The sequence below is a fragment of the Epinephelus fuscoguttatus genome, linkage group LG19 (assembly GCF_011397635.1).
Source record: "Epinephelus fuscoguttatus linkage group LG19, E.fuscoguttatus.final_Chr_v1".
Classification (NCBI taxonomy): domain Eukaryota; kingdom Metazoa; phylum Chordata; class Actinopteri; order Perciformes; family Serranidae; genus Epinephelus; species Epinephelus fuscoguttatus.
Genome location: NC_064770.1, coordinates 38,087,010 through 38,103,225, shown reverse-complemented (window position 1 = coordinate 38,103,225; position 16,216 = coordinate 38,087,010). Strand labels below are relative to the sequence as shown.

At 42.5% G+C, this 16,216-nt stretch overlaps 1 protein-coding gene across 1 annotated transcript in view; it reads right to left on the bottom strand.

The window, feature by feature from the left end:
- LOC125879278 (neurabin-2-like) overlaps nucleotides 1–16,216 on the bottom strand; it is a 43,731-nt gene that overhangs the window by 9,574 nt on the left and 17,941 nt on the right. The window contains exons 6-7 of the mRNA XM_049561042.1: nucleotides 4,941–5,073; nucleotides 4,315–4,435 (exon numbers count right to left, since the gene is read on the bottom strand). Of these exons, the coding sequence (XP_049416999.1) occupies nucleotides 4,315–4,435; nucleotides 4,941–5,073 (254 nt within the window). The remainder of the gene's footprint in view (nucleotides 1–4,314; nucleotides 4,436–4,940; nucleotides 5,074–16,216) is intronic.

Below are 16,216 nucleotides of genomic sequence, written 5' to 3'. Positions count from 1 at the left end.
AGCAGCACAAAAGATCTGTATAATCAGCTCAGTTTCAAAGTGGACACCGAAGATTAGTGTCACCAACTCTGACCAAATGTCTCCCTTTTGTTCCAGAGATATGACTCTATGAACTCTTGTGAAGGCAGATGAGGCACTTCGTCGACGCATGCGCCGAGCACTAGGGACACTGAACATAAAGTCAGCACACACACTGACCTCTGATAGTGAACGCAACATGACTGCAGCAGGCAGTTCAGGCAGCTCCCGTTCGAGTACACGAGCCGTCAGTTTCTCTACAGAACAGTCAGTTTGACAGCGCAGTGACACAGTGTGCTTGTTGGGCTTGTGTTTGCAATAGTCTGCTTTCAGCAAATGTTTTGAGCAGTCACTACCTTTGAGGTTATTCTGGAGAATATTCTGGATGGTATTTGCCATTGTTTCGGATTGTTGCAATAATAATATAAACATACATTTTGGGGATGTGCGATATACATCCGGCCAATAAATTATCTGATGATATTTTTATATTTTTATGCATCAGTGCGATAATATGCATTATTCTAATAATTACAATTACTAGTCCATACCCATTGGCTGTAAACTGTCATGTAGTTTGCGCCAAATTCTGACCCTACTATCTGAACGTGGCAGCAGAAATCCAGACTCATCAGACAAGGCAACGTTTTTCCAATCTTCTATTGTCCATTTTTGGTGAGCCCGTGTGAATTGTAGCCTCAGTTTCCTGTAGGCACAGTTGCCCACGTACAGTTTCACATGGTGTGTGTTTGGGATACAGGTCATAGGAAACTGCAGATTAAATAGTCAACTGAACCCATTAAGAAGAGCAATGTATTCAGACAGAGTTTTGAAAAACGTGGGACTGACGGAATGACACACTGACAGCTTCCGTGATGTAGTTATAGCGCCACCCAGTTGCCAATTAGAGTTAAATTTCTCCAGTCACCTTGAGGCGTCCTGTTCTACATATCTACCAAGTTTAGTAAAAATCCATATGGCGGTTAGGCCTAGATAAGAAATGAGCTCTCTAGCGCCCCCATTTTGTTTGATGGGCTCAATAATGGAGGGGTCCCCTCAGATTATGTGTGGTCATATGCCTACAAAGTTGCGTGGTGATGGGTGAAACCCTTGAGATGTTCTACACCTTTATGTGATGAGCCACGCCCTCCGCAATATTCATTGCCTTATAGTAGACTCACAAGTCAGTCTTTAGACGCTTTGCTTAACTAAAGACTGATGTCTTTCTCCCTGATTTTGTGTTTAGATGGGCGGATACAATTTCAGACTTTAAAAAAACTCCCTGTGTTGTAGAACCAATAGTAAATCTGCAGGGCGGTCCTTCGGTGGCTCGCTGAACTCTTGTGCTCGTAAACATAGTCCGACTAGAAACACGTGTAGCGGTACAAAATGGCTCAAGTCGCTGTAAGTGCTTCATTTCCACAATCTTGTGGACTGAGCACACATTTGATAAAATGGAGTTAAATCTCTCGGCATCCATTTTCAAGCTCTCTGTGTGTTTGTTTCCTTGCGGACGAGAAAAGGGGGAGCGCACATTTCCGGGAGGGCGTGTCCTTTTCAAAAATGCAAGAGGCGTTGCTTTGTTGCCGGCTGTTTTCTCCGGTGTGTTAAACACACTTTAGAAAGGAGTGTCCCCAGACTATCAGAAGTGGAGATCTCTGATTGTTTGGTGGCGAGACTATCCTTATAGAAGCTCAGTTTTAGGAAGTTTTCCAACTTTTGCCAAGAGGGAACTTTAGATATTGCTCCCTAGATTATGTTCACCCAGTTTCATGCAGATCGCTCAAACTTCCTAGGAAGAGATCCATTTGAAGTGTTTTTCAAAAAATTCAAAATGGCGGAAAATCTATATAAGCGGAAGTTATGGGTTCTTGAGGCAAATGTGTTCCTCATGAGGAGAGGCATCTCTGTGCAAAGTTTCATGTCTCTACGACATACGAGGCATGAGATATGCCCATTCAAAGTTTGACATTTCAATGGGTTGCTATAGCGCCCCCCTTTGGCCAATTGATGTAATATTGCTTCATTGGCATCCTCCCATGACCCTCTACCACTGTGCCAAATTTCACATGGATTGACCAAGTCAGTGAGGAGAAAAACGTGGAACAGACACACACACAGAGTTTTTGTCATTACATAGTAAGATAGCTGATAAACAGCGCTGATAATACGAAGCCAGAATGCTTTCATTGACTGAACAAGGGCAGTGTCTACACACCTGACACAGAGGGTGTTGGTACATGTGCCTTTAAACCTGGCCTCTCTTACCCTCAGGTGCACATAAACTACAGGTTATACACCTCTATTTAAAATACAAAAATGTAAAATTATCAGTTATCGTATCAGTTGAAAAAAATCCACATCGTGGATCCCTGATCTATTTGCATAAAGCGTGCATATTTGTCCACTCCCATGTTAGAAAGAGGATTCAAAACTTGAAAAACATCCCTTAAAGGTGCATTGAGAACAGATAAAGAAATGCCAAAACCCTGCCATCCTCACTATGGTTGCATAGTGGAACAAACTGCTCACTACACTGACAGTGGAGGCAGAGATGTTTGGGTGGTTCGTCCCGTCTGTCTGGATGTTATTCAGTCTCACTAATAACTTCCACACTAATCTGAAATTGGTTATGACACACACAAAAAAATAACAATAACATGTCTCTTCTGTCCGACCTCCACAGTCTGAATGTGAAAGTCTAGATGTGGAGTTAGCTGATTAAACTGAGCAGGAACGATTTGCTAGCTTACGATTTAAATCATCTAAATCCAAGATTCCTCGGTTTTGTCCATCCTTTGTCGGCTAGAAGCTCATAAAGCCACGGACACATGAGGATTTATTAACAATGGAGATTTGTGAAAGTTAAATTGATGTTATGGAGCTTGGAGCAGCCGAAGACGGCTCAGAATATAAAGATGTTATTATTGTTTACTGAGCTCGACCACAAACTCTCCCTGTGGGGACATTTCAGTTAACTAAGGTCTAAAGTCAGGACGTCTGCTGGCACTGGACTAAATGTTGTTGAAAAGTTTAAGTTGGTGTTTTGTGAAGGGGGATTTGATGGCTATATTTTCATTATTCGTTCTTCAAAATGTCCCCCCCCTTTTTAATTCTTGGTGTCACAGATTCAACAAGGTGCTGGAAACATTCCTCAGAGATTTTGGTCCATATTGACATGATGACATCACACAGTTGATCCATGATGAGAATCTCCCGTTCCAGCACATCCCAAAGGTGCTCTATTGGACTGAGATCTGGTGACTGTGGAGGCCATTGGAGTACAGTGAACTCATTGTCATGTTTGAGATGATGTGAGCTTTGTGACATGGTGCGTTATCCTGCTGGAAGTAGCCATCAGAAGATGGGTACACTGTGGTCATAAAGGGATGGACACGCTCAGCAACAATACTCAGGTAGGCTGTGGTGTTTAAACCATGCTCAGTTGGTACTAAGAAAATCTCCCCCACACCATTACACCACCAGCAGCAGCAGCCTGAAGCGTTGATACAAGGCAGGATGGATCCATGCTTCCATCTGAATGTGGTTTTTCCAATCTTCTATTGTCCAGTTTTGGTGAGAAAACCCGTGTGAATTGTAGCCTCAGTTTCCTGTTGTTAGCTGACAGGAGTGGCACCTGGTGTGGTCTCCTGCTGCTGTAGCCCATCTGCTTCAAGGTTGGACAAGGTGTTGTTGCTTCAGAGATGCTCTTCTGCACACCTTGGTTGGAACCAGTGCTTATTTGACTTCCTGTTGCCTTTCTATCATCTTGAACCAGTCTGGCCATTCTCCTCTGACCTCTGGCATCAACAAGGCATTTTGGCTCACTGGATATTTTCTCTGTTTGGGACCATCCTCTGTAAACCCTAGAGATGGTTGTGCTGAAAATCCCAGTAAATACTCAGACCAGCCCGTCTGGCACCAACAACCATGCCACGTCTTCACTGAAGTCATCAGAAGAGGGCAAAGGGAAGAAAATAAGCCTGGATACGTCACTGAAAATCTCCAGGTGTGCTCATATGACATCAGAAGACAGCCAAAAGATGGCCAAAGAAAAGGAGTGTCTGATGGCGGGGAAAAGCGGTGGAAATATTCTCAATATAGTGTCCACTTAGACTGATTTAGATATTTCTAAGTGGCTAAAATATGTTTTGGTGTCAACCCCCGTCCACAGCAATGTGTTGCTGAGCTTCTGGGGTGCTAGTCCCGTGTGTTTTATGCTAACAGAGAGCCCACCAACCGCCATCTACTGAAAGTAGTACACTGACTATAGAAATAACACATGCGCAAACGTACCTGCCGTCTCTCTGCGCAGCTCCTCCCTCGGTGACCGTCTTCACAAAGATCCCCAGTTTCTCCAGACCCATATCAGCTCCTGCACCCATTCCTATGATACTGATACCCAGGCCGTCACTGTCTGCAGACACACACACACCAACACAGTATCAGTACCTTTCTGACTTGTATCTTTATAGATATGATTGCTGGCATTTATTACACACGTCCATAGTTTTATTTTTGTTGTAATCATCGTCAGATTTTATATAAATTCTTTAAAACAGCCGTTACGCTACATTAACATGATGTGACGCATGAGGTGACAGTCAAACCGTTTAACATACTAATCCTTATTCAGTGCTGTAAAAATGAAACATATGGCAGTATTATTATGCTGTTCTGAGAGCAGCCGTCACGGATGGTCGCTGGTTCCAATCCATTACCTTCAGAATTACTAGCTGCTAATTAGGCTAATCCGCGCTAAGTGTAATCCCATAAGGGGATCATGGAGATGTTAGCAGACAGTGAACGTCGACCAGCAGCACCCTTTCAGTTGCGTGCGTGTGTGTGTCTGTTTGTGTGTGTGTAGTTACATAAGAGGCTTGACTGAGTGACTCTCAATGATTGTAAAGGTGTGTGCGTACCTTTCTCCAGCTCCACAGGAAACAGGTCCAGCTTCTCCACTCGTTTCTCCAGCTCGTACTCGGCCGAAGCCGCCATGGGGTCGACATCGTCATTACGTCGGTCGTAGTCTTCGTTAGAGTATGTGGTGAAGACCTGCAAACAGGGCAAAGGTCAAAGGTCAGAAGGCCTGATAGTGGGGTTTTGTCAGTTCTCTATGCTGTGACAATTCGTCTCCTTGTTCCCTCTTTACTTCGTCCTCCTGCCTCTGACCCAGAAATCAATTTCAGCCATCATCTTAACGGTCAGGCTGGGCAATGTGGAGAAAATATAATATCATCACAAATAAAAGAACAGCTCACTTGACTGTAATGCGCCTTTAAAACCAGGAAAAGACAACAAGACATTTGATTTTCCGATATCCAAATCAAAGACAATACCTCGCCTCATATTACAAAGTCGATCGCCCTTTTCGATGGACGTCTCACTTCCTAAAATGCATCTCAAGGACAGAGAGGAGACTTGCTGGAGGAGCTATGAGCGAGGACACACAGGTGAATCCTATGACATATAAATGAGGCGTGACACACAGCTGCCATATTGTTAAGTGAATTAAAACTTAACGTGTAAGTTGTTATGAACACTGTCACGCTGAATGCTGACAGCGTTAGGCTCTAACAAGGATAGATAACGCAGCTGTGCCACACGGCACATTTAATTGCTGTCGCTTTAAAATGACAGCTCCAAAGCACAGATGTGTCATTGTGTTAAATGGCTGTTGCCTCAACTCCTCTGTCCTTGTGTCTCCTCCTTGCCTCCTCCACTCACATCCAAGCAAAAGTGGAAGTGCCAACTGTACAGCAGAAATAAACACGTTTACAGCCTGGTGCAAAAACTGTTTTGGTCTCTAAAGCTAATTTCAACACTCATGACTCCCCTGTTTAAATTATATTAAGGCTTAAAGTTACCCATAATTAAGGGCAGGGCCTCTTCGAGTGACAGGCTGTCTGCTGAAGGTGTCCTCGATTTCTCAGTCAGATCTACCCCTTGCCTCTCCACAGCCAGCCTGTCACCCAAATACAGTCACTTCTGGCTCCAAAAGACCAAGATGGTTACAGCCAAACTGCCGGACTTGAGGCTCTGAACCAGTTTTAAGTTTTAAAACTGATTTCAACATTCATGATTCATATCCAGGGGTTAATTTTTATGTAACTCACCTGTTTAAATGTTATCAAGGCTTAAAATTAGGCATAATTAAAGGTACGGTCACTTTGATTGACAGATGGTTATCAAATTCTCAGAGTATAGTTGTCGCTATTTCAGTGTGTTTTCAGTTCATTAAAGTTAATTGTAACATTTTGGTCACCTAAAAGTGTTTTCAACCCGATCTCGGAGGCAGCAGGCTGAGCAAAGCACCCCAGACGTCCCTCTCCCCAGCAACACTTTCCAGCTCCTCCTGGAGGCCCCCAAGGTGTTCCCAGGCCAGACGAGATATGTAATCCCTCCAGTGTGTCCTGGGTCTGCTCTATTACCTCCTACCAGTGGAATATGCCTGGATGTCCTAGTGGTAGGAGGATGTCCTAGCTCCTCCCCCTATCACTAAGCTCAGACCAGAGCTCATGACCATAGGTGAGGGTTGGGACGTACATAGACCACTAATTCAAATGCGTTGCCTTCTGGCTCAGCTCTCCCTTCACTAACTAACTCCCCTCCAAGAATCGCCACCTTAACGTGGTGAGGGTTTGTGTGTCCCTGTGATCCTGGGAGCTGTGTTGTCCAGGCTAATAGCAAAAGGGAAGAGGCCAGACTAAGAGCGGTTCAAGAAGACTACAACGAAATGGCACATTCGGACAGAGAGTACCTAGCCTGGTTAAAGGACCACGGGGCCCCACTCTGGAGCCAGACCTGGTCGGGGAGCTCACCTGGAACATGGGGCCTGGTTGAGCTCAGCCCGAGCTGCCACCCTGTGGGCCCATCACCTGCAGGGACTGGCATCAGGGCCGGATGCGTTGTGTAGGGAACCTGGGTGTGCTGAATGTTTTACTTTTTGCACTCTAAGTACATTTAGATGCAAAAACCTTTGTACTTTTATACCTGAGTATGATTTTAAATGCAGGACCATAACTGTAAGAGGACTGTAAGTCTTGTCGACATTTAATCGCACCTCTACACTTTTTTACTTTGCGAACAAATATGTAGGTGCCTGATGATGCAGCGTGAATTCTCAGCATGTCCTTCATTCATCCTTATGACGATGTCACAGTTCTACATTGCATGTTATTAGTACACAAGAGAAGGAGCGAGCTGCAGCTCTGTGAGTGCTTCAGCACCAACACTGTGAATGTGGACCACAGGAACACTCAGAGGCTACAAGTCTCAATCTGATTGGAGCCGCTGCAGCTGTGAGAGAGCACTATCGGACAATTAGATCTTAAGCAGCCGGTCTGCACCAGTGCTGACTCACATCCCACCACGCTCAGAGAGAAACCAGGAAACACAGATATCGTTTTATATAAATCTGAAACACTTCCCTCTCTCTCAGAACGTGTGAATAATAAGCTCCCGCTCTTCCCATCTCCATCCCATTATTCCCATCTTCCCTTCCACGCTCTATCACGCCCCTCCCCCCCCTCGCTTAAAGGTCAGCAGCATCTGTCTCCCCGGTGACCATCTCCACGATCACGTGCCCCGTTTCCGTGGCAACCACAGGCTTGCCCAGCTTGAGTTTGGCACTGGCACTGACCTGCTCTCTCTCTCTGTCCCCGTCTGGCAGATATGCTAATGTGTGTGTGTGTGTGTGTGAGATACATACAGAGAGACAGTGCCAAAGGCCTTTATGTGTAGGAGGTGCTGGTTACAGTTTTATTTACATTCCCCTGAATGTAGATGACTGCAGTACACACACACACACACACACACACACTGACACAAAGAGGGTCAGAGGGCGTGATTGTTAAACTGCTTCCTGTAGTCACATTTCCTTCCTGTTGAGTAACTTTAAAGTCATGTTAATGTGTGTGTGTGTGCATGAAGCTTCAGAGCGTTCCCTCTACACACACACTCTCCACTTTGCCGCAGAAATACCAACACAAGGACACACTAAGACACAACAGCCAACAGGTGGACCAACAAAATATAATATTCACCATTAATATTTATATTACGCTTGTGTAGTGTCTACTTTTTTATACGCTTTATATGTTCCTGAAATTTCAACGTAGTATATGGTATATGACGATATTTGTGATGGCACTAAATGGTAAGTCAGAGGATCATCAAAGTCATTACGAGTCATCCTCTGGGACATATGTATAATATTCTACATCAAGGTGGGAGGCAACTTTCCAGAGGCAAACCACCAGGACCTGAAGCGCAACAGCAGGATCTGTTTGGTAGCAGCGGTTACCACAGAGGAAGACCGCCGAGCGGAGCGCCGTGCGAAGGGGCACGGAGGCAAGAGGGCAGCCAATAGCCTGACGCATGGGAAGAAGAACAGGGCCGCTGACGACGGCACAGTCGCTGTCACCGAAGGACGACGGTTTCACATGACAAAGGACAGTAAATGACTCTGGGGGAGGAAGTTTTAGTGATCTGGTTTTAGAGACATTTTAAAATATTTTACGTTTTATTGGTTGTTTTATGTACTAAATATTTTAATCGCAGCCTTGGTTGTGTTTTTTAAAACTCTGCTCACCCCTGATTTTTACAAGAACCTGTGTAGCCTTGTATGGAGTCCTAGGGCTCCTTCAAGTCCAGACGGCATCAGTGTTTTATTTTTGAACATTATTTCTTAGTTTTTAATCCAAGCTATTGACTTTTATTGGGCCGGCCCCGCGTGCACGTCCCTTTCGTGAAAGCTTGATTCAATGGCAGGGAATCCTGCAGAGAAAGTTGCTATTGCGGCACTGACAACAACGTCCTACATTGCAAAGCAACCGAAAAAAGGAAGGCGGACTAATCAAAAAGAGTCCCCCAGTCAGCGGTGGCAGCAATCGGTATCCAGTCAGCACAAACCCGAGCTCCAGGGGACCGGACAGCCCCCACCTGATCAGCAAACTTTCTGTTGCTGCTCTTACACAGGTTAGACCAGGCGCTGCTGCTGCCACCAACCCACTGTCACACCTGGCACTGGGGGGTTTGTGCTAGCTGAATTAAAGCCGCTACTGCCACCAGTCAAAGATCTGCTGCCCACTCTCCTCCAAGAAACCCAGTCCACAGCGGCGGGGAGCGAGGCGGAGGGACCATGGGGTCGCTAACAGCTATCTTATCTTATTTGTGGTCTGATAAACAGAGAGAGAGACACAGAAGGGAATCCAAAAGAACTTCATATTTTTAGTTTAACTGTTTACTGTTAAATGCTGAAGCAACTCATCAGCACCAAAGGTCACATCTTTTAATCAACTGAACCAGAAGGTATTGAATTTACACTCAAATAAAGATTTTAATCTTCCCCTACAACAATAATTTGCTTTTAGTCTGGCTGTGTGGCTCTGCTCATGTGATGATCTGGAACAAATCGGAACAAGCTGACAGAAACAGTCCCTGAACTCACAACCGCCGTGACAGAGCCGGAGATACTCAGCTCTTAACAAACAAGAATACAGATTAAAATAAACACATAAAACTAAGACATTTAAAAAGCTTGAAGCAGCAAATGTTGGACATTTTTGCTTCCATCATGAGCAGTTTTATATCAGCACAGGTAGCTCAGTGTCAGAGCTCTGTATCCTGACTTTACCTAAGATGCCTGGGTGGACTGGATACAAATACAGGGCACAATAAACTCCACAACCTCCGCATAATCTGATCCATCACAAGCCACCTCCTACTACACTGGATAAAAGCAGAGCCACAGAGGCAGGATGAGCCTTCAACACAGGGCTGTGCCGTCTCTCTGCTCTCTTGGTTCTTAGTTTGTTGTTTCAGGTTCTGTCTTGATTGAGGGCTATGTTAAATGACAACCAATCACATCACACGTTATCAGGACACCTGGGCACTGCAACTTGTCTACTGACTGAGAAGATGTTAGCATCTACTATCACACAAGATCCGATAATTTAACTCTGAATTGACAGAATAATCCATGCAGCATGGCTATGAACAATAGCAGCAACTAACTGCCACCATCTCACACTTAACGATTACTTAAAAACTTATAAGAACATAAAACTATAGGAAGTAAAGTCTCTGAAGCTAAAAACAGAAGCAGACTCACTGTTAATCCCATTGGCTGAGTAGTGAATTAGCTTGAGTCACTACAGTCAGCTGGATGTAAGGCAGGTAACTGGATCAAGATTGGGCAAGGACGCTACGAAAGACTCTCGTAGTCTCTCAGGCTCTACTGGCATGAAACAGCCACAGTATTACACCACAAGAAAATGCATGTGTTGCACTGCTGTAGTTCTGAAATACATACGTAATAAATAGTGAGGAGGAAAGACAGTCGGTGCTCACATTGTATAAGTAACAAATGTACTTGCACCCATGGGCATGGAGCTCTTAAAACGAGGTGTGGTCAGGCACATTGTTAGCGTATTGCTATACTGATGCAGAAATAAGCAACTGTGTCATTGACCAACAAAAACCTGCTAAAAAGTCAGAATGGTGCAGTATTTTCATGCCATTTAAAGAGCGCATTATGAAGATGTCCTGCTTGTTACACACAAGGACATGTGAATAGGTTGCAGATGGGTGAAATAATTCATTATGAAGGAAAATATCAATGACATTCTGTGAAATCTGAACATAGCAGAGAGCGGAGCAGAGCTGCTGTCTGACTCCACATTAAGAAAGACGCTGTGAACATTTGCGCACGAGAAGCAGTGTAACTTCATTGATTTTTTCAGAACCTTAAAACTTAGCTCTGTTAGCTCTCTCAAGCTTAAGCTCAATACGTTGAGGAGAATATAAATGATATTCTGTAAAATCTGAACATAGCAGAGAGCGGAGCAGAGCTGATGTCTGACTTTACATTAAAAAAGACGCTGTACACGTTGGCGCACGAGAAGCAGCAGTTAACTGCAGTTCTTGGTTGTGCTGCTTAAATGTCCTACCATATCTGCTGCAGAGACATTACTGCTCTTACTGCAGTACTCTCAGCAAAAAAATGCACAAGTCTGCCATGTAAATAGAAGTTCCCTAGGTACAGTCACACCTGGCTTTTAAAGGGAATGGAAGATGATACTCTGATTGAATTCATGCCATGCCCAGAATGCACCTATGATTGATTAATAATACTTTAATACTTTATTTATAAGGCGCCTTTCATGGCACTCATGGTCGCCGTACAACAATCCAAAAAAAAAAAAAAAAAAATACAGGTAATTAAGATTAAGAGCCTAAATACAACCCATTTGCCCCTTGGGCCTCATTTTACGCCCAGATAATGTGCCGTTTAACCAGCAGAGGTGGAGTTAGACACGCCCTAAATGCACCTGTTCCATGTACTGAAGACCAGTGGTTCTCAAATGGTGTGCCGTGATGCCAATCCAAGTGTGCTGTGGGATTTTATGATAACCACGCATTATTATTGCAATATTCAACTGGTCCTATACAAGAAGTTATGAATGATTTTTTAATTGACTGTATTAGTATTTTGTGCACAGCCATTTTCTTATAAAGAGGCAAACTCCAGCCAGAAAATGTAATTTAATTTAATTTTAAAAAACCTGCCCAGGGGACATATTTGTCACTGTTGGCGCGTGGGCATTGTAAGTGTGTGACACATTAAAGCCCTGATTGGCAGCCAGTGTGAGAGATGATAACATTTAAAAGGAGAAAGCCGTGAGTGGGACGATGGATCACTTTATTGTACAGAGCAAATTACAAAAAATCACAAGTGACAATGACCTACCACTGACTGAGAAGAGGACAGAACTGTCAGTGGACAGCATAATGAAAGCTGCCTGTTTTATCTTATTTTTATTGTCTCATGTCGTGATAAGAGTGATAACACCTGTTATAGAAGCTGTTGTGCACAGATATAAATACAGGTGTGCCTTGAGATTTCAGATTGCCCTTTGCTGTGCCTTGGGCACAAAAAGTCTGAGAACCACAGCTTTAGACAATGAGCCATAGATCGTTTAAATACGGCCAGTAATGTGGTTCTTTGCTCTTGAACTGCTGATAGGTGGACATCGTTAACCTTTGGACAGAGCCAAGTTGGACAGAGAACATGCAGACTCCACACAGAGGGGCTCCCCCACCTGAAGGAACCCTCTTGCTGTGAGGCGACAATACTAACCACTGCACCACCGCACCACAACTTACATCTTCCCAGGATGTGTAGCTGCTGCTTTTGTCTGTCATACTATGATAATCAACTTTGGGGTTGTGAACTTTTGTTTGGACGTAAGTTACTTAATGACATCGCCTCAGGCTCTGGAAAACTGTTCTGGGCATCTGTCACTATTTTCTGACACCTCATGGAGCTGTTCATGCCGGAGGTGAAGAGAAGCCAACACCCCTCCAAACCTTCCTGCCCCAACACATCCACAATAATCACACCCCTCCTCCTCTTCTCCACGTTACATTTATTATTTCAATCAGGTGGATCCCTAAACTCTGCAAAAAGGACAACTTCCTTATCTGTTCGGGTCACATCAACACACACACACCAAGTGTCAATTCTTCAGAACAAAGCTTAACTTTGTGATTCTTATCAATCGGCTTCCTCTAGCTTTGCATGTGTGTGTGTGTGTGTGTGTGTGTACACGTGTTTTCAAGGAAAACAAACACACCCAGCTACATTCCAACTGCTTTTTTGCAGACGTACAGAGGCAGCGTTGTGCACAACTGAGCGTGTAAAAATCCAGTAAAAGTGTGAAGCAGGACAGCCGAGCTACTTCAGCAGGTTTTCTGCAGGCAATGATTGATCACCTGTTACCCTTTATCATTGTGTTGTGGTCATGTGCCGGTGTGAAGCTTTAAAATAAGCTCCTAAACAGAGTTGGTCACACGGTATTCCTGTTAGAAGATCAAAGGTGGAGGACGTCCTTCAAAGTGACGTGCTGCAGAAGCAGGAGGTCGGAGACTAGTGTGGAACCAAAGGAGGTTGGAGCTCTCCTGCCTGACTTTTACTTTAAGTGCCTCATGATGTCAGAGCAGCAATTACCAACCAGTTTTGAAATCGAGTAACAACAGCCAACATGCCCGGGCAGTGACTTTCAGTTCACTGGCTCTGTTCCCTGCAGCAGAACACCTCTGTGAACATGCAAGACCAGTTCCAGTCATGTTGCTGTCTCTCACAGGGCTCCATGCACATCACATGTTGACTCCTGTATGGATGCTGACAGGATGTAACCCATCCTCCTTTTAAATATCACTTTTCAAAATGACTCTTCACACTGTCTCTGAGAAAATACCACAATAAATACTTAAAGCAACTCCAGTCCAGGTCCGTTTATGTCATATTGCTGCCATACTGACGAGCTTACAGTAAGTGTCCAGTTGTGGAATGAGACAGGAAGCTTTCTGACGCCCACAGAGGCTGCAGTGGTTCATGGCTGAGGTGCCTCTCTGACCCACATAAATATACTTACACTATAATTATTACTAGTGGCGTTCTTTTTGCCACTGCTGTTGCTTTTATTCTGAAAAACATGATAATAAAAAGTCTGTCATGGTATTGTTACTTACTGACTTATGATATAATGTCTTCCGTGTTCTTTTCTTTACTTTAAAGAGTAAAAATTCGGCACTTGTTTGACTTTCTGTTTTGTTCTATATGTGTTTTTATTAACAAGTTAGTTATGATGGCATTCGTTGAATATCCAGAATGAAGTGCTTCAGTGCTCTCAGCTATGCTAACATAACTTTTTATGACTTTATTACTTTTTTAAAATGCTAACATTACTTTATGTCATTGTTACTCTTTTTTAATGATAACATAACTTTTTTAGCGACATTGTTACTCTATTTAATGCAAACGCTGACTTTTTATGCCATGTTTTGACTTTTTTTTGATGCTGACTATTTTTTTATGCCATTGTTACTTTTTTAATGCTAACATTATTTTTTATGTCACTGTTCCCCATTTTTGTAATGCTACTATTACTTTTTTATGCCATTGTTATTTTTTTCAGCGCAAACGTTACTTTTTTAAATGCTAACATTACTTTTTTATGCCATTGTTCCTCTTTTTTAATGCTAACATCACTTTTTTAACTGCCAAGTTTTTACTTTTTTTTTTTTACACTAACGTCAATTTTTTTTACGCCATTGTTACTTTTTTAACGCTAACATTACTTTTTTATACCACTGTTAATGGTGATTCTTTTCATGCCATTACTTTTTTAAATGCTAACATTCCTTTTTTTAATGCTAACATTACTCTTCTAATGCTAATGTTACTTTTTTATGCTAATATTACTTTTACATCCCACTGTTACTCTTTTTTTAATACTAACGTTACTTTTTATGCCACTATTAATCTTTTTTTACGCTAATATTACTCTTTTAATGCCATTATTACTTTTTTCAATGTTAACGTTACTTTTTTAATGCTAACATTACTTTTATGCCACTGTTAATGGTGATTCTTTTCATGCCATTACTTTTTTAAATGCTAACATTCCTTTTTTTAATGCTAACATTACTCTTCTAATGCTAATATGCTAATGTTACTTTTTTATACTAACATTACTTTTATATCCCACTGTTACTTTTTTTAATACTAACGTTACTTTTTTATGCCACTATTAATCTTTTTTATGCTAATGTTACTCTTTTAATGCCATTATTACTTTTTTCAATGCTAACGTTACTTTTTTAATGCTAAAATTAGTTTTTAAATCCATTGTTACTCTATATAATGCAAATATTACTTTTTTTACTTACATGTTTTTACCTTTTTTATGCTTAAATAAATTTTTTATGCTATTGTTACTGTATTCCATGCTGACGTTACTTTTTTATATGCTAACATTACTTTTATATGCCACTGTTGCTCTTTTGTAGTGCTAACGTTACATGTGATAGGTGAAATTGAGCTTTTAACTTGTGCTACTTGTTTTTTTTTGTTGTTGTTTTTTTTTTTACTAGTGCAAGAATGCAAGAACTGATGCTAACCAAGACTAAATAAATGTAATCTGGGTTAGCATTAAGTCGGCTACATATCACATGCTCAAATCCTATTTCATACCCTGGATCTTACTGTAGTCCTCTTGTTGACTGTGATTAGGTAATGTTAACACAGCTTTATAATGAACCTTATTGCCACACAGTTCACAGTCGACAGTAACATTTACAGAGATGAGAGACAGAGATAGACGAAGAGCTGAGGGAGTTAAAGGAAGTGAGCCTCTGCAGAGGTAGTTTCACAGCAGCAAACAGCTGAACTGTTGTGACTGAAATGTCAAGCAGCAACCAGCAAGTTATCTCAATAAATATATTGTTCATCTTTTGTTAAAGCTGAAATAAGCAAGTTTTAGAGGTTTCATCCTGCCTACAAACATCTTTCTGTCGGGTGTGTGTTCTGTATATGAGATGAATGTTTCACGACATATGATTTCATATGATGCTTTCTGTGAGTTTTATGATACTGAATTAAAAGTTCATCTGAAACTGATCAGGTGGTTTCGCATCAGCAGCAGACGCTGGTCTCACATGATTCACTGGGCAGCTAACTGCAGCAGTTACCTTGGTAGTAAACAACGCTGCCTCAGGCCACATCTCTGTTTTTAGCTGCAGCTGTGGCTCAAGAGGTCAGTGGTTTAAGGTTTTAAGGTCCAAGAAAATGTAAAGAATTCACTTTTGACCTGACGCCTGGCCTGGAATAAAACATGTCTCTTTATTATCCTCTATGGTCTGCGTGAGTGGACATGACTGAACAGGAAAAGTGATCCTCAGTGAGCACCGTCAGTGTCGATTATGTCGTCTTTGTCCTGTCTAACAACATCATATTCTCACCACACAGCCTGTGTTTCAACACCAAGATATATCTGTTCTCTTCAGTGACACAGTATATGGTATACTGTCATGATATACTTTATGGTATGCTGTTCAGTCGTCTGTCACTGAGGAAGTATGATGTTAACGTGACGGCTTGAAACATGTTTCACAATGCATAGAGCTCAACCAGCTGACTGCCGCAGTGGGGGGGGGGCACTCCAGTAGAGAAAAGAGCTTCTGTTATATCAAGATCTACATTCACACACACACACATATACACTTTGAGCTAGAGTCAGCAGGAAATACTGTGGCGAAATCAAAGAGCCAAATCCCCCCAGCAACCGTGTGTGTATATGTGTGTGTGTGTGTGTGTGTGTGTGTGTGTGTGTGATGTTAATGAAGGAGGAAG